The 24,073-nt window shown below is 37.9% G+C and overlaps 1 protein-coding gene across 4 annotated transcripts in view; it reads right to left on the bottom strand.

The window, feature by feature from the left end:
• The window catches only part of TUT7 (terminal uridylyl transferase 7), a 50,029-nt gene that overhangs the window by 4,128 nt on the left and 21,828 nt on the right, over positions 1-24,073 (bottom strand). For all 4 annotated transcript variants that reach the window (XM_074995146.1, XM_074995145.1, XM_074995147.1 and 1 more), the window contains 16 exons: positions 23,641-23,775; positions 19,617-19,797; positions 17,823-18,967; positions 17,552-17,702; positions 16,797-16,883; positions 14,716-14,816; positions 13,899-13,956; positions 13,034-13,137; positions 11,291-11,380; positions 11,100-11,213; positions 10,190-10,267; positions 7,888-8,065; positions 6,490-6,537; positions 6,307-6,398; positions 5,184-5,299; positions 2,033-2,355 (listed from right to left, as the gene is read on the bottom strand). In XM_074995146.1, coding sequence (XP_074851247.1) covers positions 2,033-2,355; positions 5,184-5,299; positions 6,307-6,398; positions 6,490-6,537; positions 7,888-8,065; positions 10,190-10,267; positions 11,100-11,213; positions 11,291-11,380; positions 13,034-13,137; positions 13,899-13,956; positions 14,716-14,816; positions 16,797-16,883; positions 17,552-17,702; positions 17,823-18,967; positions 19,617-19,797; positions 23,641-23,775 — 3,001 coding nt within the window. The remainder of the gene's footprint in view (positions 1-2,032; positions 2,356-5,183; positions 5,300-6,306; positions 6,399-6,489; positions 6,538-7,887; positions 8,066-10,189; positions 10,268-11,099; positions 11,214-11,290; positions 11,381-13,033; positions 13,138-13,898; positions 13,957-14,715; positions 14,817-16,796; positions 16,884-17,551; positions 17,703-17,822; positions 18,968-19,616; positions 19,798-23,640; positions 23,776-24,073) is intronic.

Below are 24,073 nucleotides of genomic sequence, written 5' to 3'. Positions count from 1 at the left end.
CTTTTGTTTCCTAGCAACATCCAACATAGCAAACAGCTTGGTAATTTTACTTGTTAAATCACACACATATATTAAAAGACACAGACAGAATCTTGACAAATGATGCACTGGAAAGTGAATTATTTAAGTTAGTAGTCAGCTGATCTACATTGTTTTTCATCCACATCCCCATAAGCTTCTCCCAATAATCAGTTTTCCTTATGATATTTCAAGTCTTGCAACTAGGCCATTCACTGCTTAAACTTCAGACATTTTGTTTGTATACCCCAGGAAAAAAATTCTTCAAAATATTACCAGAGATGATTTGTCTTATGTCCAGAAATCATGACAGTTTTCCTGTGACAAACGTGGGGGAATACAGGAAGCTATTTAATGTCTGAATAATGTCTTCCCTTTTTCTTTCCTATTCACTCCACTTTTCCTTTCTAAGCTGCCTCTGTCCTTTCCTATATATTGTCTCAGTCTTTAAGACAATGTGTGAAATAACCCCTATGCTGGGCTTGGCCCAGCTCCACCACCACAAAAGCACAGAACAAAAACAATCCTATTCGGCCTCTGTCTTTCTTTGCATTGCATGTGTGACTTTGGTTTGCTGAGAAACAGAAATTGAAAGCCAAGACCTTTCAAGAAACAAAAGCTGGTAATTTGGCTGGACAGACTAGAACCATGAATCCATTTTCATGAGAGAGTGTCAGTGTAGGTTTATGATGAGTTTTCATTGTAAATGTTATTTTTTAAATAAGGAAATTTATTATTGTATTGATTTAATTTTTTTTTAAAAAAACAATTTTTTAAAGTACAAAATAATGTTTTTTATCCATACAATTTTCAAGTACATAAAAGGTTGTTACAAGAAGGAGGGAGAAAAATTGTTCTCCTTAACCTTTGAAGATAGGACAAGAAGCGATGGACGTAAATTGCATTAAGTGATATAGGTTGGAAATTAGGAACAGCTTCCTAAATTTCAGGGTAGTTAAGTATGGGACTAAATTGCTTAGAGAGGTTGTGGAATCTCCATCATTAGAGATTTTTAAAAGCAGGTTAGATATACACCTGGTCAGGGATGGCCTAGATGGTGTTTGGTCCAGCCATGACAGCAGGGGACTGGACTTGATGACTTTTTCAGGTTCCTTCTAGTCCCATGATACTACATCTCATCAGGATTATTATTCTCCTTTCTCACCTGTAAGGGAACATCTGCCTGCTTGGGAAATTGGAAAAGGGAGCATACCACCATAACAAACATCTTTGGCAACAGGCGCCTCATTTAAGGAGCAGCTGGCCTCATCCTAGGTATTGCATGTTAGTCTGAAAGTCCTCACTAACAAACTGGTCTTTGAGTAAAAGTAACACCTTGCCACAAAATAATGACAAATGTTTCTGCAAGAAGTGGATCTCTTCTGACAGGCTACTGATTTGAGAAACTTCATTTCCATATCCTGTTTGAGTAGTTACCACTTTGTGCTTACTGTGAATTGTTTAAAATCACTTATGGGAAAAGCTGTAAAATGCTTAAATGTATTTAGATTGTGGTAATTTAAAGTGCTGAGAACCACTTTCGAGCCAATCTTGATTGAAATGGAATCTAAAGTTTAAATATAGAGCTAACATGGATTCTGAGGGAACAAGTTTCGCAAATAGGAAAATGAACTCTTCTCCATACTCTGGCCCAGCTCCTCAGAGGTATTTCATCACTTAAAATCCATTGAGTTTCAAAAGGTACTTAGGCAACTAACATGCATGGATTTCGATCTAACTTAAGAGCCTAAATACCTTTGAGGATCTGGGTCATGCAGCCTATTTTTTGGCTCCAGTGAAAATCATGTCTACTCTTCCTAGGCAACAGGAGAAGACCTTAAGGACTAAGAACTGAACTGGACAACTTCATCCTATTCCTTTAAAAGTAATATTCAGTACTATGTATGCTCTGTATATTTGGTAAGACACTCATACAGACCTATTTAGACAATCTCACTAAATCCTCCAAAATTACGGGCTCTGTCTAAGACATGTGTGTGTCTAGGTTTCATACCTGCTGCTCCTTTATACTGAGGGCACTCTTTTTTAATGTGGCCTTCTCTCCCACAGATAAAACATCGTTTTTCTCTTAAGTCTCTGTCCTCCTGACGCTTCCATTTCTCTGCTGATTGCCTGGAAGTCTTGTCTCTTCCTGTTTCCACTGTTGTCCTCCCAAGTTTGTTTTTCTGAGGTGTACATAGTGTCATTCCTTCCTTGACTGAGGTATCTTTTTCTGTCGTTTTACTTTGGGTTTCTTTGTCCTCTTTGCTTCTTTTCTCACTGTTCTCTATGTACCTTTGGTTTTTAATATCTTCGTGATCATGTCGTCGTCTCAATCTGCAAAAGCAAAAGAGTGTCATAAAAGCAAATAGTTTCTCTCAGTAGGCAGAGAAAAGAAACCTGAATTAAACAGTATAATCTTTAAGAGAATTTCTGCAACATGCAATAAAAGTAAATATATTTTTTCTAGAAGTCTACATGGTGGGAAAACAACATAAAACATTAAATACATAAATTTAACACCTCTAAATTTACTTAAGGAGATGTTTATGCTGAACTCAAATGGAAAATATGAACAGTATGCAGCAAACACCCCATAATCAACTGTGGCTAAAAAGCAAGACATCTTTTCAACCAAGGTATCTAATGCTGTAGTAATTTTCATGGATTTCTATTCTAGCTACACAAGCTTCTTCCTGTTTACAAATCCCTGAAGATAAAAAAATCAGTCCACAATTTAATTGGTTTAAATTTGTTCAAATCTGGACTGACAACACTATAATACAAATAAGAAATGCTTAATCTTAAACACTGTGGTTTCATATTATATACTACATACAAAGACAGTGCAGGGTGGGAGGATAGCTCAGTGGTTTGAGCATTGGCCTGCTAAACCCAGGGATGTCAGCTCAATCCTTGAGGGGGCCATTTAGGATTCTGGGGCAAATGAAGGAAAAAAAAAGGGAGAGGCGGGAGAGATAGATGGTGCTTGGTCCTGCCAAGATGGCAGGGGACTGGACTCAATGACCTCCTGAGGTCCCTTCCAGCTCTATGAGATGTGTATCTCCACATATTACTAGCTAAGGAAAAATATTTATGAGGTAAAGCTCAAATTCTCTCAATTACCTACACTTCTGAAAATGAAGGAAGAATGACATTTAGTTTAGAACTCAACTGAGTGCTCATGGGCACTCAGATTTTATTAATGTCTTACTGTACACACCTGTAAGTTAAAATAGCATATTTATCAGCTCCAAAAGCTTAAGTCATAATGATAATCAAGGAGTAAATATGAAATAGCCATTTCCTCTAATAACTTACATGAATTTTTCATAAACTGGTATATTCTTCAAAAGACTTATTTATCTGGTGTACTTACCAGATTTCTAAAGACACCATATCTTACACACAATATATTCAAAGTTTACTTTAAGGATAACTTGGAAGCTAACAAAGACAATTAACTATGCATAAACAAATGTAATCACAAAACTGTAAACATCTAAACTACTACTTAAGGCAGCAATAGCTGCTGCATTCTTTCCACTTCCAAGGAAGACATTCAGTAAAATGGTTACAAAGAAATTTAGCAACATTGAAACTCTAACATATGGTGGCAGTTTCAAATATCCCTGTGTTCCAGAATCAGTTAGATGGTTTTGAAAATATACCTACTATTCTTTCCTTGTAATTTCATCTATGGTACATTTGCATAGGTACATGATGTGTGGATTCTTAACCTACATGTTTCAGCAATATCCATTTCACAATCCACTAATCAAATATAAAACTACTTAATAGTACAGAAAAGGATACTTCAGACAGTCTCTGCTTATGTTCCCGATTCACTAGCTGTCAAGAAAGTGTTTTGTTGCTGCTTTTTAAAAGTTAGTTGAAGGTTTTCAGTCAAATTGGTTCACCAGAAAATAGGTTTGTTTCATAAGTCTAGGAATTGTGTAGAAATAGAATGAAAGAGTCACATTTTCTCTTTGAGGAAAGCGCTCTTAAAGAGGAAAGCCATTAATGCAATTGCCCATGTCTTTGAAGATTGGTCAAGACTGAATATCATCTAATGGACACTGGACTATTTTCTCATATAATTAAGTGGTTCTGCTCAAAGTTTCCAACTAGCAGGATGAACTTTGATTTCTGTTAGGAATGTAGAAGTATCAGTAATCCAAGTCCCTTAAGCACTGGGTCCTCCATTATGTCATTTTTCAGTAGCACAAATCCTACAGTTCAGAAATTTATACAAATCCGTTTGGGTTCCTCCCAGGGTCTCAATGCACATGCCAGGGCTTTCTCCTCTTGAATCTATTTACCGATTTTCACCATTTTATGATCTGCCATTCTTAACTGCTTCAGTGGTGATTTCTACATTACCCATTTTAGCTGCAGGATCAGAAAGTTTACCATCTAAAATGCAGGATTCCTTGAAATATCTGTTTAGTATTTGACAAAGTGGGTCTCTGCCCATGAAAGCTTATGCTCCAAAAATTCTGTTAATCCATAAGGTGCCACAGGACTTCTCAGCACTTTTGTGGATACAGACTAACACAGCCACCCCTCTGATACTTGTCAGCTTAGCATTTGTTTTCTATTGTGATGACTGAACCACGAACATATGTAACAAATCCAGGACATCGTGCTCTTGCATGTAAGCTGAGCTCTGTTTTAGGGAGCAGATATCTAAATTCATGTTGTGGTGCCTTTTGCTTGCTTTTAGGTATCAGTAAATATCACAAAAGGTACTTTGCGGGGGATCCCTTGGATTTTATAAAGATAAACTATTAAACAAAACATACGGGAAGTTTTCGTGAGTTCTCTCTCCAGCACAAAACTAGTCAGCTTTGCATTCCAATTTTCTCTAAGTAATACTATTCTTTTTAAACCAGAACGAATACTATCCTTAAAACAGCTGAAAATACCATGGGTGAAATATATATTTCATAACCTATAAAATAGTTTTGCTATACAAAACCACCAAGAGAAATTGAGATAAGTAATTAGTGATAACCCAAAAAAAGTAAGATCAAAGTTATGCAAAAAACATTCTCAGTTTAATTTTACTATTTCTGCTCTAGAACAACTTAAAGACTACCTTTTAAATAAAATGTGAAGAACCTTGTCCGATTAAAACCACATAACCCCTACAATATACATACTTTCTCCGCATGGGACAGTCTTTCATAAAGTGCCCAATTTTACCACAAATTCTGCAGCATCTATCGTTCGGAGCCAGTTCTCCTTCTGTGAGTACTTCTGGGTCAAAGAAGTATTCCTACAAGGAAAATGCATAGTGTTATGCACCTTTTTTTTTCCAGATAAAAACAACTGGAAATGTAAGCCCAGCTATGACAAAGGCCATGTCAACACTAGCTGGCTATATCTACACTACACTTCTGTCCATCAAGGGGATGAAAAAAATAAACAAACCCTGGCAGAGCTACTGCCATTTGTTCAGGGTGGCTTATTTTCCCATCGGAACAGCTGCTGCTTGCCAACAAAGTATAGCTATACAGGATGCCTTACAATGGTACAGCTGTAGCATGACAGGGGTGATGCTGTGAGGTCTATAGTGTAGACACAGTGTAAGCATGAGGCCAAATTAGTGCAAGCAGCTCCCCGAAAGAGTGAAGGCAGGTATGCTTTGTGTCACTCTGTTGGGGTACGTAGTGCAGAATCAGGAAGGTCGTTAACTGACCATTGGTCTACAAATAACTCAAGTCGGCCTTCTTGAACTCCTATGTGGCTTCGAACACTGTAGTCTGAATGAGAATGAAGTTACAGCTATATTTCACTGTGTGTAATGGGACTACAATTCAAAACTGTGTAGCAGGCTTAAAGGTGAAAGCTTGTCCTTAACGGATTCTCTGACACCCTGGCTGCTGCTTTGCTCTAGGACAGCCTATTTAGTGCAACACTTTTTAATCAAAACGGTTTGGGATTGAGACTACAATGCTTGTACAATGGAGCCCTAACCTGTTTGATGTTACTAGGCACTTCCACAATATAAATGTTAAAAAAAACCAAACCCACCATCAACAACTTATAGCAAAAATGAAAAAAAAAAAAAAAAAAAAAACAAAAACCCACACACACTAGGGAAGCAATCACTCAAATTTGAAAGGAAAAAACTGTTTGCCATGCATACATTGCCAATAAATTCTTAACAGAATACAATTGTTTTCATGTGTACCATGCATGCAGCTTCACACTAGTTAAGGGGCTTAGATATACACCTACCACGCTCTTGCTTGATAACTGCTATCTTGTAAAGAAACTCACCATTTTTGAGGGGTATTCTTTAGGAAATCCTTTTATTGGGGTACCAAATACCCTTCTGCCATTGATAAAAGCCTTCATTATAAAGTTTGTCACTAAGGAAATAAAAGAGGAAAAAAAAATCAATCCTCTTAACAGAACAATCCTCACCAGTTCTGTGGAGCACTTGTGGACCAGGTAACTCACTTTTCCTTGATAAGCCAGCTCCAAGATTGTGGTTCAAATCAAAAGGATCTGTGTGAAAAAATTAATAGGTTTTACTCAAGTCCACGTGAAAGCAAACTATGAACAAAACTGATTAATATGAACACAAACAATCCAGTGTTGCTGTTTCTGATGAATCAATCCACTTAAATTGATTTTTCCAAATATTAAGAGGATATATTCAAAAGAGAATCTCAGCAGTCCAGCTGGGAACCAGCTTAACTGAAATGTTGTAAAAGAACAATTTTTGAAGGTGAGAGGTGAAAAAAATCTTTTATCAAAGTCAGATGACCTAGAAAAAGGTCTGTATTGATAAAATTTCCTGCATATAGATTCTGATGCAACACAGTATTTAAATATTTGGTGAACTTAAACCAATTTTATACCACAGGGATTACTCATGCACATATAGGCTAGCATGTATTTACATATTTTGTTGGATTAGAGTTTGGGTCTTCCAACAAAAAAAAAAAACCTGATTAAAATAAATGCATTGCATTGCTACAACATTCTGCATAATGCCATACAAAATCTAAATAAAGAAACAAACTTCTTCTAAGTAGATAGTTAATATTTTCCACATACGGGATATGATTATTAAGAACTAAGGCTGCGCCTACACTTGCCCACTTCTTTGAAGGAGGCATGGTAATCAACCTGATTGGACAGAATACCTATGAAGTGCTGCGATGGATATGCAACACTTCATTAGGCCAATTCTGCCCACGGCAACTTCTAAGTGCCGACATGCTGTGTAGCTGTGGGCACTTACATCAAAGTGCCTTTACTCCCACAAGTTTTGGGACTAAAGGCACTTCGAAGTGCTCACGGCTACACAGCATGCCGGCACTTCAAAGTTTGACACTTTGAAGTTGCTGCGGGCAGAACTGGCCTAATAAAGCACTGCATATTCATTAGTATTCAGGCTGATTACCATGCCCCCTTCGAAAAAAGGGAGCAAGAGTGGGCACAGCCTAAGCGGAGCAAGAGTAGAAGTCAAAAAATAAAACAGATTCTGAGGAACCAGAGAAAACATTAGAGCAAGATGGAATCTGGACTGAACTTCAGTTTTCTTAGCAATTCTGATAGTCCTCAAACAAAACTCACTACATAGTGATCTGTTTCACAACAAAATAAAATAAAACCTGTAAAAATTGCTTTACAACTTCACTTCGGTTGAGAAACAAGGGCTAAATTCTGACCCTACTGAAGTCATTGTGGGGGGCTGCCTGAAGAACCAGGATTTCACTCAATGTATTTAGGAGGAAGATATCCTAATCCATCAGTATGAAAGTGATATATGTGAGAAGAGAAGATTTAGCAAATGGGTTTTAAAGCAATTTCACACAGCAATCAGCTCTGCGTTAATGCCTGCAATACCTTCAATAACAATATATTTGGAAGTCCACTGCTTCTTGAAAGTTGTAAGCAGATTTTTTCTTCTGATACAGATAACATGTTCTTTGAAATCAAATTCTTCTGTGTAGAAGCGGAGAAGTCCCAGCCATAGCTCCCCGACAGACTCAGTGTTTGAACCATACTCTGGCCAACAGGCTGGCTGGAAGTAAGAGAGAAATATCTTTTGTTCTGATATTCAGTGATTCTGACATCTTAAGAAAATACGCATTCATAATTATGGTGTATTAAATTATATGTAACTGTGGTTATACACAAATGTGGTCTAGAATCACCCTAAATCATATTCCATCCTTTTATAGTTTGAAGGTTAATATTCATAATCAAATTTTCCTATCTAATGATTGGTGGTTACTTTTTAGCATTAAGATTTACAATTTTTTTAAAATCAACTTTACTGTTTATTTTTATAGCAGGCAAAATTGATATATGTTTTGTTAATTACATTTAGGTTGGATACCCCTTCAACACAGTGATTCTTTACGTCACCTAATGTCAGGTGGGGAAGAAACTGACAGTATAGCATATCAGGAATTGTTTTTTAACAAGCCAGATATGATTACTGTTAAATGCAAAGCATTCAGATTTTGCACAAAAATTACTCTCTGGTGCACTCGAGAACAACGTGAAGTCTTATGGCACCTTATAGACTAACAGATATTTTGGAGCATAAGCTTTCGTGGGCAAAGACCCGCTTCATCAGATGAAGCGGGTCTTTGCCCACGAAAGCTTATGCTCCAAAATATCTGTTAGTCTATAAGGTGTCACAAGACTTCGCATGGTTCTCGAGGATACAGACTAACACAGCTACCTCTCTGATACACCTCTGGTGCACTGATCTCTTGTACTGTACACAACCCATTACGTTATGGTAGCTTGACAGCACTTTATTGACCTTTTCAAAAATCATTTTAAGTGAATGGCTTTGTTTCCTATATTGCTTTGGAAATCTTAGATTTGAGTGTTTTAATGAAATTAGAGATATATTTTAGAAGATCTATTGTATTTTATTTAGGCTAAGCCAATAAATGCGAGTATGTACAAATGTACTGAAATTTTCTGCCATGCCCTTTTTCAAAGAAGATAATTCTGCTTTTCAGTTTTATGCTTGGCTCTCAATCTTAGTAATGTTATTCTTTTCTCCTCTAAACAAAATATGTCCATAGACATAGGTTGTCATAACAATATTTGGCTTAATTTAACAGCTGAAAAACTTTTAGAAGATGATCCTTTTACAATTATTTTCAGCATTTTTCTAAACATGTTTCGATTACTAACGCAAGGTGTTGAAGCACTGCTTCACAGTTCCAGTAGTAAAAGCTGGCAGAGCTGTGTCCAAGAATGCATGATATTTATACATGGCAAAAGACATTTTATTCAGCATGCTGGGGAACAGGAGTGCCAATAAACTGGAAATGCTGGCTAACTGAGATGGGGGTGCAGCGCAGGTAAAGGGAGGGCTGCAGAGCACAGTTTCTGGGAGGGAGTTTCGGTCTGAGAGGGGTCTGGGGCATGGGAGGAGCCTGAGGTGCTGGATCGGAGTAAGAGATGTTCGCCTCCGGCATCCCCTGCAAGCAGCTCCCTGACTCCGCTGCTTCTGAAGGAGGTGCAGCCAGGTGGCCCTGCTTCTAGCAGGCAAGCTGCCTCTGTCTGCAGACACTGTCTCCCACAGCTTGCATTGGGTGCAGATCCCAGCCAATGAGCTGGGTGCCATGGAATTAATGTTCAGGGAGGGAAGGTAGAGGCAATGTGCCTGTAGAACTGACTGGCCACTCATCCGCTGGAAGAGCAAGGACAGGAAGCCGCTTTTGGGGGCTGCCAGAAGTGAGTCTCTCTCTCCCATCCGGCACCCTGAGCCCTTCCCATGCCCTAATATCTACCCCAAGTCCCTCCCTTGACCCAAACTCCCGCCTAGAGGGTGCCTGGCAGCCCATCCCATGCCCCAGTTCCCAGACAGCCCCATACCAACCACACTATGAAATGGACTTCCTGCATAGATCAGAAATGCCAGTTTACTGAGCTTGAAGACTGATAAAGTAACAGATAAAAGGGATTTTACTGTAACGAAACAATATGCTGTCTGTAGCCAGACACTGTCTTTTTCAACTTATGTGTAAAACATATCAGCAAACGTCCTTGTTAGTAACTACCTTTTACATTGATTTACTGCATGTTTCTAAAACATGCCTTACCAGGAGTTAATTTCTCTTTTCAGAGTGTATTGCACAATAAAGTTTTATCAGAAAAGTGAACAGAAAAGACTCACCAACTCATCTAGTTTATCGAAGAAATAAATATTCCAACCATCAACTAAAATTTCAGGTTTCTTTGACTCCCTGTAGATCTAAGAACAGAATGTTAACTAGTTAGAGCTGTGGTTTTCAATCAATGTGCCATAGCACACTGGTTTGTGCCATGAGAACTGCATAAGTGTGCTGGGAAATTTCATCAGCACCATCGCGCGCATGTGTGGAGTGGGAGAATTGATGACCCTGCACCAGCTGGAGCTCAAGCAGCAAAACAGCTTGAGTCCCAGCTAGCATGAGGTTCATCAATTTCCCCTTTGCAGAGCCACCATAAGGGGAAATGCCGATCCTGCAGGACTCTGTTTGGGTTGGGAGGCAGCTGAAATGTGCTTCCTGGCCTGAATGAGCTAGAAGGGAGCCCATCCCCACTCTCTGCTGTGGCAAAGGGACCCTGTTGGACCTGGGGCACAGTTTAAATGCCGCGACCTGGCTCCAGTGGGCTGGGAGGGAGGGGAGCCTGCATTCAGTGGTTATTCATTTACTCCACATCCCTAGCATAGCACTGGGCAGATTTTAAAAATGTGGTCACTGTCTCAGGCAGTGTACTCTGTGGTGGATGTGAAACATTAATGCATTTGATCCTCGCTTAGCTTGTTGTATAGACTGCTATGTTGTAAACCTCTCTAGTAAGACTGTAACCATAGTAAATGTAAGTTAAGTGTGGCATTTATGAGCAGCTAATTCAGGGGTAAAATGTAGGTGCACCAGGGAATTGTTTGTCTCACTGAAGTGTGCTGTGTTATTAAAAGGTTGGGAACCACTGAGTTACAGCATGGCTATTCAGACTTCAAAATTATGGTCCGGCCCCTTCCCCCCACCAAAAAAAAAAAAAATCGTAATAGTACCAATTTATTCCTTGATATACAGTACCTCTTGGAGAACAGGAATGACAGGTGGTTTTCGCTGCTGAAGAAAATAAAGCACCATAAGAGTATATGCATAGGATGACAGGCTACCTCTAGATGCATCTCCAATGTCGCACACCTGGAAAGAGAAAAGCTAACTATAAAACTTTTTACTGTGGGTGTTATCACTTGCAGAATGCACGAAGTGTTACTCACCTTTGTAAAGACTTTCATTGTATAACACAGATACTTTACTCTGGGATCTATGGCTGCATAAGAGGACAAGAGTCTTGTATTATGCAGGGCCTGTAAATAATAAGTAGGTCAAATATAGGATCTGGAGTGAGAGGAGAAAAGCAGTAGTTAGCTAAAGCCTCTGAAAATGACCTATTTACTTAGGAGGAGCAAAGATCTAGAATGATTCATGGTTACTTCATTTGCATGGCTTGCATATGTACACATAGGTGCTCACATGCGCGTGTGTGTGTGGGTGCACGTGAGCATAAATACTTACAGTATTTACAAGTTAATCTGTTAAACCCGCTGAATTCAAAGGCAAAACTCAGGAAAAACATTTTTCTAGTTCTCCACTTCGGAAAAGAAGTGTTCACCAGAGTGGAGGTATCACCTGCTCAGGTGGAAAGTGTTTAACAAGATCCTTAACTTTCATTGACTCACAAACAATATGCAGAAGCATCCAAATTATACCTCAGAATAGTGAAGCATGATCCTTCTACTATGTTTGCGACACATGTGATAGAGCCTAAATCCTGGGGTAATTCCTAAATCCACAAACTTTCAGAGTTTTCCTGTTCTGAAGAAGCAGGTCTGTCCCACAAAAGCTAATGAAATTATACTGTTAGTCTGTAAAGTGGTACAGGGCTTCTTTTTTGCTTCAGCACAGAAATGCAAGCTGAATCATACAGTTGCGTAACCTGAAGAACAGGCTTTCACTATACCTAGCATTTAAAATAGTCTCCCTCTGCTAATACAGAGACTGAGGAAGGTTTTCTATTGCTTGGCACTAAAACTTACTTTCCCTTGCTGTTTCAAAGAATTTGCTTTTAAAATCTCCGATTTAAAAACAAATTAAAATATTTGGCCAACTACATTTTGCTTCCACGGAGAATGCAACAACTCAGGCAAGTTGGGTTTGGAAACATTCAGAAAGTCTCTGATTGTAGCACCCAAGGCTTTTTGTAATCCAGGGTTTAAATCCTATGAGTTATAAAATGCTAGTGGGGGCCATATTTGAATCTGGTAAAAGAAAATTCTTTTTCCAGCTAATATTATCCACCTTTCACCAGCCTAATTTTCTGAAGCACATTGTGGAGAGATGAGACTGTCTGGATATCTTGACAATTCCCACACTTAACACATGCAGTGATGGTCTTCTTGCTGCTCAGGAGAATGTTACTTCTTTCCCTGCAAGTCCTACCAAAGGATCAAGATACCCCAAAACACTGACATTTGCTATGATTACACTAAATGTACTACTACAGGTTGAAACTGTCTAAGCTGGGAATCTGGTGGGGCAACAGTCATGGCCTCGGAGAGCCTTAGCAACTAAGAGCAGGGGCCAGTTGGACATATGGCAGCAAGGGGGCCAGCAGCGGGGAGCCCTATAACTGGGAGCCCAGTTGGGGCTCAGAGGGGAGCCCTGAAGGAGGGGCCAGTAGCCAAGAGGGAAACCTGTGATGAGGGAGGCTAATGGCCCCCCAGGAGATTCTGGAAGCCAGCAGCCGAGGAGCAAGCATTTATCTGCTACCCTGACCCAGCAAACTCCCTTGTTTGGGACTGGTCAGGTTACCAGAGTGCCAGAACAGGTAGGTCCAACCTGTAGCACACCCTCTTAAGCAGAAGACATCTGCTCCGCCTCCTTTGACTTCACCAAGAAAGAGTCAAAAGGAGGATCAGAACCTAAGAAAATCTAACAGGTAATTTTTATCGTGATCTTACCAGTGTGTTATATAAACTGATGTCTACTTCAAGACCACTTCTCACATGGAAAAACTTGACAATTGGCACTTTAGCAGTTGTTATTGGCAAGACATTTCTTAGACCTAGGAGAGAATATTAATTTTGGCTTTCACTTAAATACAATTATAATGGTATCAGAAGCACTAAGAAGGGCTTAGAAAAATTACAAACAGATTTCTTTAGGATCCAAGAACAGATATCAAAGCTATTGTTTAACTCTACTTATATTAAAGGTACAAAAATAATTTACATAATATAGTTGTTCTGTTATATAATATAGTTATTACAGACATGCCAGAAACATTGAATAATTAAAATTTTATTTAACATTACCTGAAAGCAAAATAATTGTCTAAATATCTAAACAGCAAAAATACTTAATTGGTATAGAGTGAGTTAATAATTTAAAAATATTTATGAAATCCTCACAAAAACTTTTAAAATAGGATTACATAACAATATATTCCTGAAACTGGAATGTCCAGTGTCTGCCATCTTCAGAATTATTAATGTTATTTATCAGCAAAAGATGGATACGCAAAACCAAACCTGACAGGTCAAACTTTAACTTAGGACTTGTTTTCATGTATGTTATAATACACTATCATAGTTTAATTTACATCTGGTCCTACAAACCTGAGAACTCTTCAATGGGCCTACTCATGCAAACGAAGATGTACAAATGTTCACAATCTAAATCCCCAACACTGCTAGCACTAAACTTATTAATACATTAGTTATCCTAATGGTATTTGTGTATTTATAACCCAAATCTTCTGACTCCATACATAGTTTAGAAATTCATAGACACAAAACTAGTGAGTCTTATTCTCTAGAAAGGTACCTGAGTGTTTCTTAAGTACTCTTGCTAATTCTTCAATTATTCTTATGCAATCAAGTCCCTGAAAAGGAGAGGAAAAATATTTTAGTGCACTGATGGTTTGTGCTGATCACAAAATTCTAGAACGGTTATGATTAGAAAGTGTTCTGGCCAAGTCATTTCAATGGACGTCTTTCATTGCCTGCCAGTCTTAAAGCCATATCGTTAAAAGGATAACTACACTGTACACTCAGCGACATTCAAACCAAACAGTTTCAAAATTCAAATTATGTTCAAACAACACTAAAAGCCCCCCAAAGCTTGTTTTAAAGAATCATAGCACACCAAACTGGAAGGGACCTTGAGAGGTTCATTCCCATGCCCTCATGGCACCACCAAGCGCTGTCTAGAGTCTCTGTCTAGACCACGGACTTTATAAAATTGGATTTAAAATGCTCACTAATTTATATCAATTTAAAAGAAAGACTTGCTTCTTTCCTACCTCCTCCTAGCTTACCACGCATCAGCACTGTGATGCTAAACCAGTATGCTTCATTCATTTCCATCTCGTACATTAACACTTCACTGCAGAATCTACGAATACGCTCAGCAGTAAAGGAAAAAATTCTTAAATCAGATTAGCTGACCTAGCTGCAAGACGCACCTAGAATACTGGACAATTAACATTTTTGGTAGAAGCTCTATTTCCTTTTTCAGCTCTTGTGCAAGTCCTTCCTTCAAAAGGGTGTCAAGAGATTGTAGTCACAGCAACAATAGCTATATTATCTGTACCATACCAGTACAAATTATACATTTATACAAAAAAGTGTGCTAAGTTTACCTCAGCAGTTTCCAGTCCATCAACTGTCATACAGATATCCAGGTCACTCTGTTTGAAGCCAAAACCATTTTTTGACGAGCCAAACAAGTTCAACCTGGCACCTATAAAGGATATCATATTATAACCACATGACATAACATTAGTTCATTTTTAATAGGTAGAGTTTAAGTTAGACAATGTTGAACACTACTTTTTTGTAACAATGGACTTTACAAGGAATATCTGTTAAATACAGGGCACATTTCTTGATTTTTCTATGGATGAGAACACTGTACCATTACTGGCCTAATTCACCACATTTTAGAAGTAATAAATTAAAAGCATTTTAATCAAAACAAAACAGTATCCATACAGCAAAATTTTCTTTTTGGCATTAAGCCAAAAAGGTTTGTGAGCAGTCAAAAAGTAAACTTATAAGGGTCTCTGTCAATTTGTATTTTTGGAAATTGATTCAGCACACCTTTGGATAAAACACTTTTAAACAATACATACTGAAAATTTCTTTTTCCACTGATTTCTTTAGGAAAGCTTCTCTATCTTCTTTACAGGGTTCTTTTCAGCAAGAAAGATGGAGGAGGAATTTCTATACAACAGGTGCTGAAAAACAGCCCCTCTACCAGCAGTTTCTTTTAGCTAATCTTGGGTGTTATTCATAACTAAAATGTGCTCAAAATTTTCATATTTCAATCTGATTTACAAGATGGGGAAGAGTATCCCCCCAACTTCTCTTTTCTGGCTTTTGTTAATTTTTGAATGACTTTAGTAAACAGCAGGTACCTACAGTAACGACAGATTTTCACACCCTGTAAACGTCTAAATAATAAGGGGGATTTTGGATTGGAAGAGAGAGCTTGGAAATAACTATCCAAGTGACTAATATGATCACCATAAACCTGCTCTGGTGACAAGCCACATGTCTTAATTATAAAATGAAAATTAAGATTAAATATAAAACGTAGGCTAAATACAGAAGTTAATTTTCATATATTTCAATGCCAGAAGAAAATACAGTGATCATTTAATGTGATTTCCTGTATAACTGATACTCACACTGTTTAAGTACCTCAGACACAATTAATTTAATCTCATTTAACTCCCCTGAGGTAGGGGAAGAATCCGCCTCATTTTACAAGTCACAATGAAGACAGAGAGATTAAGAAATTTACCCAGGATCAAATGGGAGTCTGACACACCCAGGAATAAATAAAGTAGCACACACTAGATTATTAGCACAAGGATTTGAGCTAACTGCTTGAGGATCTGCATATGTGATACAAGAACTCTCTTCAGACTAAGGGCTTGGCTACACTGTTTTTCTTCCCCCTGAAGGAAAAAAAAATTTTTTTTTCCGTAAAAACCCCAAACTGTTCTCACAGCCCAGCAGGATAATTCAGGCGTTTCCCTAGCAATAATTACTCTAGCTCTGTGAACAACTTTTGCTGACCACCCCTGGCTTTCAAGGTTGAAAGGGAATGTGTGCGCACAAACCACTGCTATTATCTGCTCACGTGGAGGCTCCTTTGGCAATGTTGTAGCTGTGAACTGCGGCTGTAAATGAGAACGCTGCATTTCACAATGCTGTGCCTGTGTGAATGCGATTTCTCACACTACTTTATTTAGTAAGCAACTTCAAAGTTGAGCTTCTACACACCCTACTTCGAAGTTAAATTTCAAAGTAGGGCTCTACCCCATTCCTGGGAATGGAGAAAAGACTTCAAAGTTAGGCTCCCTACCTTGAAGTAAGGGAACATGTGCATAGACTCTCTGCTGGCTACTTCGATGTAGTCCCTAACTTCCAAGTTAGTTCCCAGTGTAAAGGCACCTTTTGTGTAAGTTCAAGGTAGCTGGACATAATGTATGAGGTGGACACATTACACTAACAGCGAGTTGAAATTATTGCAACAGAAAATATTCCAAATTGATTTCGAGGTCATATAGCATAGTCTTGAGCAACTGAGCAGAATATTTTAAGATGTTTAAATGAGCCAGCTTTGTTCTTTGTACTGGTACAATGACATTGTTGAAAATACCAAAAAAGTAAAACATGAAATATGAATATGAATAGAAATTTACATAATTACCTGGAAACTCTTGTCTGATGAAGCTTTCCAGATTTTGCCGTATATGTTCACGTGCCTGATCCTCTATAATATTTGGAGCAAAATCCTCTTTAAAAAAACAGAAATACACATCAGGCAAAGTACGTAAAAGCATTGGCTCAATTAAGTGACAGGAAGGGGAAAAAAAGAGGAAATTGATACGGAAGGGGACGAGAGGGAAGAGTAGGTGAAAGAAGAGAAATACTAAGTTAAAGAAAATAAAACAGAAAAAAAAAAGTACATTTTGTCTGGTCAGAAGTCAAGGTTGCCATACTGAAATAAAAGGAGGAAACAGTTCAACAAAATCTGAAATCAGCATATTCCTTGAAGGATTTTGTTGCCTAAGAGTCAATGTTTTTAGAAAAAGGATGCCTCATTTAGGTTCAGAAGTCTGTTTGTCGATGCCTAAATTTTGAAAATACCAAATATCCAACAGCTTTCATTGACTCCATGTTTAGTTCAAGGAGTCATGAGATCAGCCTACACACTTCAGATTTTTACTCTTTGGAGGTATAGTTTTCACAGTGTGAATGTAACCAATATCACCTGCAATTAAGCAATTAAACTAATATTACTAACCCCATAGAACTTCACTTTTTGTATCAGTTTTATTACTCATAAAACCCACCTCAACAGATGCTGTTGATCCAAGTGAATTCCCTAAAGAACTATTAAAATCTATCCAACTACTTCATATTTTCCATAAACATATTGAAAGAGTTCAGTTGATGACTTACTGTAACACTGGATGCAAACTTGATCTAAAGTATTTGAAAACTTGGGTGTCAATGCGGGCAAAGGGTCTAGCTCAATTTTTTTGAAGTCTTCTGGACAATCCCTCTTTAGGTGACCTTCTCGTTTGCACAAGCTACACACAACCATAGGAGACTGTGTGAATAGAAAGCAAGACATTTTTTAATCTATGGACCTTTAGTCAATCAGAACTATACTTAGATTAGTCTTGGACTGTAAGTAATATTTCCTGCTGGTTAGCATTTAAGAGCTTACCTTGCCCTTTGTGAAAGCAGATTTATTAAATTCATAAAAGAGCTCAGAGTCCATAAACTGTTCTGTTAGTATGCTCTCTTCACAAAGGCTTCCTTTCTCCATAAAATCCTCTTCCTTCAAATCTACCTTCAGAGATTTATCTATATGTTTTCCCACCTCTGAGTCTTCATATTTAAGAGGGATGGACAATTCTGCCTCATCCTCAGACAGTGCATCTTCATCCCCAGATCCAGTGTAAGTATTTTCCAGCTCATCTTCAGCAGTCACAATACAACCATGTTCTGTTTGGTTTCTAGGACTCTGTTCTCCCTCCTCCTCCTCCTCTTCATCTGAGTTATTGATTTCAGATATCTGGTCTTGTAATGAAGGCACAAATTTATTCAGGGTATCATCCAGCTCATCAGTTTCTTCTGTGCTCTCTTCATCCATGTCAGCCTTATCATCAAGAGTAACATTGCACTCCAAACCAAACTCATCGCTCTCTGTGACTACAGTGCTCTGAAAAACTTCCATGTCTGAAATGCTGTAGGCTTCAATACCATGTTCACTTGCTGGAACAGGGAGCTCTCCATTTTCACTGTCTTCATCCAAGCTTTGATCCATAACTAGCACATTTTTCTGCCATTTCTTATCTTGTTCAAATTCTTCCTCTTCTTCCTCTTCGTCATTTCCACTTTCTGTCTCTACACAGCTTTGTTTAAAGTCCTTGTTATCACCAGAAATAATCTCTTCAATTACAAAGTCTGAATCTTCATGAGCAGATCCCAAATGCCCTATATCCTCTGTCAATTCTTCTTTGCTCACGCTTTTAGAGACAAACACCTCTGAACAATTAACTGAACATGCCTCAGGTGTATCTATATTTATAGCAATAACATTCATACAATCAGCAGCTACCCCTTCTGCCTTTTTGTCACCTACATTTTGTATACCACTGGCATCATGGGTTATGGTGTCTTTTTCAGGTTCTGATTTTTGTGATGTCTCCTCACTGACATTCAAAGGCTTTTTTAGACTGGATTTTGAAGGTTTTTTGTGGGGCAAAGCAAAATATTTGTAAGTTGCCCGTAAGCAATGAAGAATATATTCATATACTAGCTGACTGTTCAGAGTTCTTGCCACATTCCTCTTCACTGAGTAAGGATCTAAAAGAAAAAGGAAATGATGAACTCATCAAATGCAGAATTCTATAGCTTCATTGATGGATATAAAGTTATTCAGAGAAGCAAAGACAGATTTGATTTGTCCTGTTATGTCTTACAACACTTAGCTATATTGTGGATTAAATTAATATTCTGTTCTAGGAACATATTAGCATAGGTTGACCTTCTCTTGTCGGGTACCCTTGGGGCATGACCAGTGCCAAACAAGAGAATTTGCCAGACCACAGGAAGTCAATATTATTTAGCAGCATCACCAACACTTCTAAGGGCCCAGTAGGCTATGGAAGACATTTATGGGTAAAATACAGCTAAACAACAGCACAGAACACTGGGAGCCAGGACTGTTAGCTGGAAAGAAATTTTATGGGATGATGGGAAACTTGACCACGCCCACAGTACGTGGTCGTCCGGCTAACTAAATCATGCCAGGTTACGGATGTTGCATGATGTGAGAGTGTCAAACTGGAGAGGTTCAACCTGTAGAGAGTTAAGTTTATTGCAATGTGGAAGAAACTATATATATTAAATGGTACCACAGAGGAAGATACAGCTGAAATTGTTTTTCTAACATGTCTAACAGCATAGTTCATAAGTCAGAGAGCTGAAAATCTAAACTGAGAAGTTCACTTACCTTCCACCGCAATACGCTTTTTAGGCCAGTCCTTGGATTCACGAGACACTGCTTCTTTGAGTCGTATACTAATGACCAGGTCGGCCAAATTAAACTCCAAGGCATAGAAGCGAAGCAGTTCTACCCAAAGCTGTCCAACTGGTGCTAAACACTGGTGTCCTGAATCAAACACTAAGGGAACCTGTTAATTAGAAAGCAAAAGCTTAAACCCTCTTCCATACTAAAGTATATTAAAAAATTCTCCACTGCTGGTAGAAACATCATTCTGACAGTCTAAAACTTGCATTTCATTGACACACAGTCTCTGATAGCCACACACACACAGAGCCAAAGAAAAATGCAGAACAATACTAAGTTTTTAAATAAACTTGTTACTTAAACGTTACAATGATGTGGAGGCTAGCTCACAATGATAATAATATAATGAAGCCACAACAAATAATACAATGGCTAAATATTATCTCTGCAATGAGTGTTCAGATCTCCACAATAAAAGTTAATACTCTACTCAAACAAGGAAACTACAACATTATGGGCTTGTCTACACTAGCTCCCTACTTCGAAGGGAGGATGGTAAGTAGGGTGTTGGGAGTTTATTAATGAAGTGCTGCGGTGCATATGCAGCATGTTATTAAGCAAATTCCCCCCCACAGCAACTTCAAAATGTTAAACTGGTTGAGCTGCGGCTAGACGCGAGCTGGCACTTTGAAGTTTAACACTTTGAAGTTGCCGTGGGAGGAATTTGCTTAATGACATGCTGCATATGCACCGCAGCACTTCATTAATAAACTCCCAACACCCTACTTACCATCTTCCCTTTGAAGTAGGGAGCTAGTGTAGACGCAGCCTATGAGAGTTAAATATATACTTAGAGTTACAAAAGAGGACTATTTAAAGAGATAGGTATCTTAATTTATACTGATTTATGGTAACATCTCAAACCCTTTTACTAAAATTCAGTAATGATTGGACAGTTACATTTCTGATGGTGGCTAATAGTAATGATTGTGTATTTAAATAAAAATGCTCCTGTGATATAATTAATACATTTCAAAATGAGCATTTTAGAACACAAAAACCTCAGGCTAAAGGATTATAGCCTATCAAATGTAAATAATTTTTCAGAAACAAATTTTGTATGGTCTCTGAAACATACAGGCACAAAGTATGCCCCACAAGTAAGAACAGGAAGTGACAGACATAGCAAATTAATTACATTGTTCAGAATATTTCTGGATACTTATTCTGACAACTAAGACAGTTTGGCCTCTTTGGTTGGAGTTGTTTCTTAGGACTAAATCAATTTTTTGCACAAAGCAAAAGACATTGCAAGTACTGGCATTCACTGTTAGTCGATTTTGGTATTATGACAAATTATTGACAGGTGTTTTAGTGTACATTATGCATTTCATTAGAATAGTACTATTCAGAAAGCCCTAGCTTTTCTGGCTATACACTTTCTTAATATAATTTGTAAGGATTTAGTTTACGTGAAATTATAATGGCTCTAACTTATAAACACAGCACAAAATATTTTAATATTTCATATATTATCTATATAAAGATTGCTTAGTATTTTACCAAAAATGTTTTTTTGGAAAGATAATAGAGTATCTTACACTAAAAATTAAAAGTGTTAACCATTAGAAAAAGGTTTTGAAAAGAGCAACAAAAACGATGAGGAGTTTGGGTCGGGCTCTACATGAAGAGAGATTAGAAAGACTGGGACTTTTCATCTTAGAAAAGGGGAGACTAAGGGAGATATGACAGAGGTCTATAAAATCATGACAAGTATGGAGAAAGTGAACACGGAAAATTATGTACTTGTTTCCATAAGAACTAGGGATCACCAAATGAAATAATAGGTTAAACAAAGTTTAAAACAAAAGCGGTATTTCTTCATACAGTGCACAGTCAACCTATGGAAGTACTCAGAGGATGTTGTGAAGACCAGGACTTTAAATGGGGTTAAAAAAAAAAAGCTAGAAAAGTCATGGAGAATAGGTCCATCAAAATTTACTAGCCAGGATGAGTGAGAATGGTGTCCCTAGCCTCTGTTTGTCAGAGGCTGAAAATGGGTGATTGAGAAGGGATTGTTTGATTATTCTCTGTTCTGTTCACTCTAGGGCATCTCACATTGGGCACTGTTGGAATACAGGATACTGGGCTAGACACACATTGGGTCTGACCCACTATGGATGTTCTTATGTTCATTATATTGGATCAAATCTATACAATTTCTATATTACAACATACTCACACCTCTAATTAGAATTGAATTTATACAATTACGCTATTTCTTAAATAAAAGAGGCAATATTGTTAGATTAGAAAAATAAAGAGGTAATTTAGTAATAAGAATCCTGCACCAGTAGTTTGAAATTAAGAGCTACTCATTTGCTGTAGTTAAGTTTGAAACAGGATTTTTTTGAATTCTTTCAACTACAGGTGTTCCCTAGTTTAACAGAGATTAATAACCCAATGCTGTGGACCTGGGACTACTTAGTGCCAAGTAGTTGAGGGCACAGTGATGCATGAGGATTATAGGGATCCCATGGATCTGCTCTCTGCATACTGGTTTACCAAACAGTGTCATATAATGAAAACCTGTGTGTCATTGCTCATCATAATCACTGTGAGATGTAAAAACAACAAGAAGTCCTGTGGTACCTTATAGACTAACAGATATTTTGAAGCATAAACTCTCGTGGGCAAAGACTCGCTCCATCCAGTGCATCTTTGGTCTTTGCCCGTGAAAGCTCATGCTCCAAAATATCTGTAAGTCTATAAGGTGCCACAGGATTTCCTGTTTTTGCAGATACAGACGAACACAGATATCCCTCTGACTATTATGAGATGTACATACAGATAACATGAAAGGTGTCTGGTACACGTACACTGGTGCTTAAGGTCTGAGTTAAGGCAGGTCACCAGAAGGGGGAATCAACGTAGTCCTGCCAGGCAAGAGGGAAGAGATGCTTATCTCTGACTTGGTGGTTAAGTGTATTATGTATTGTTTGTTTATGTATGTATGAGCATAAGGCTAATCAAGAGAACAAAAAAACAACAAGAAAAGAGAATGGAGGAAAACACACTAATGGGAGGAGATGAGAGAAATCCTGCTCACAAGTTCAGACACAAATAAATTTGCGATTTAACTATATAGAGAAGCTATGTAGCTGCGATGTCCTTTGAGAACAGTGGGTCTGGTAACTAGGTGAATGTCTAGTGGTTCAGCGACAGAACAGTACAGGCATGATTGGAGGACTCAGGTGTTGGAGTTTGCCTATCATTACCCGGGAAAGAGAGAGCGGGACCTATGGAAATCTGGAGAAGAAAGTTTGCGTTACCAGTAGCTGAAGGGAGTCAGAGAGTGATCCACAGTGAGCATAGTAAAGGCTTCCTCATGCTGAGGGCAAACAGTAGTGAAGTGCTTTACAACTCTGGGAACCCGACAGGAAGAAAAAATACCTAAAAAATTAGAATTGCACTCTGATCTCTTCAAAACAAAAAAGCAGTCTCATAGCACCTTAAAGACTAACAATATTATTTATTAGATTATGAATTTTCGTGAGACAGACCCACTTCTTCCGATCTCCTACTAGTAATCATATTTGTCTTTAGTTATTAGGATGTCACATACACAACAGAAAAATCACCACAGAATTAGGGAGAAAGAGTGGATGAAATAATGCATTTCATTACCAGCCATCTGTCTCTTTAATACCTTAGGACGGACATGACCACAACAGTGCATACGAGCCACTGAATTATGCAGTTCACCTTTGCAATACATAAACAACTTTACTTCACTTAAAATAAAGATAGAAAAGAAAAAAAAAAGGCAGTCAAGTAGCACTTTAAAGTCAAGTCAAGTGCTACTTGACTGCTTTTTTGTTTTGATACTATATAGACTAACATGGCTCCTTCTCTGTTACTATTCAAAATAAAGACAGGTTTTTCATTGCTGAAAGCAGCACTAGTGATTTCTAATTTCTAAGGAAGTAAGCGAAATGGTGCAGACCTTGCCCCTTTTAGGAGAAGCTTCTTTTGGAGAATCACCATCATGAACTGTAGGATTATACTCCCAGACCACAATATCGTTCTCAACGTCTTTAAGGCTGAAGTTCACTAATTTGCTTAATGAGAATCCCCCAATCTGCAGAGAGCAGAGGAAAAAACACAAGACATGTTTTGTTTTAATCTGAAGGGGTTTTAACTAACCTTTTCTGTAGTATTCACCATCCAGAAAAAAACTCAATATTTAAAAGACGTACAAAAATCATCATATACTATATCCATAGTAAAGACAGGCTCTTTTCCCCTGCAGTTAATCCATTTTCTGATTACATCACAAATTTGTAGTATAATTCCATTAGCAGATTTTCACTATGAGAAATTACACCTAAAATCTATCTAGTTATGATTTATATTTGTAATTTTTACTTTGTTAGTAG

The sequence above is a fragment of the Carettochelys insculpta genome, chromosome 5 (genome assembly GCF_033958435.1).
Source record: "Carettochelys insculpta isolate YL-2023 chromosome 5, ASM3395843v1, whole genome shotgun sequence".
Taxonomy (NCBI): Eukaryota; Metazoa; Chordata; order Testudines; family Carettochelyidae; genus Carettochelys; species Carettochelys insculpta.
Note: the sequence above shows the minus strand (reverse complement) of the source record. Positions and strands in the feature narration are given on the sequence as shown.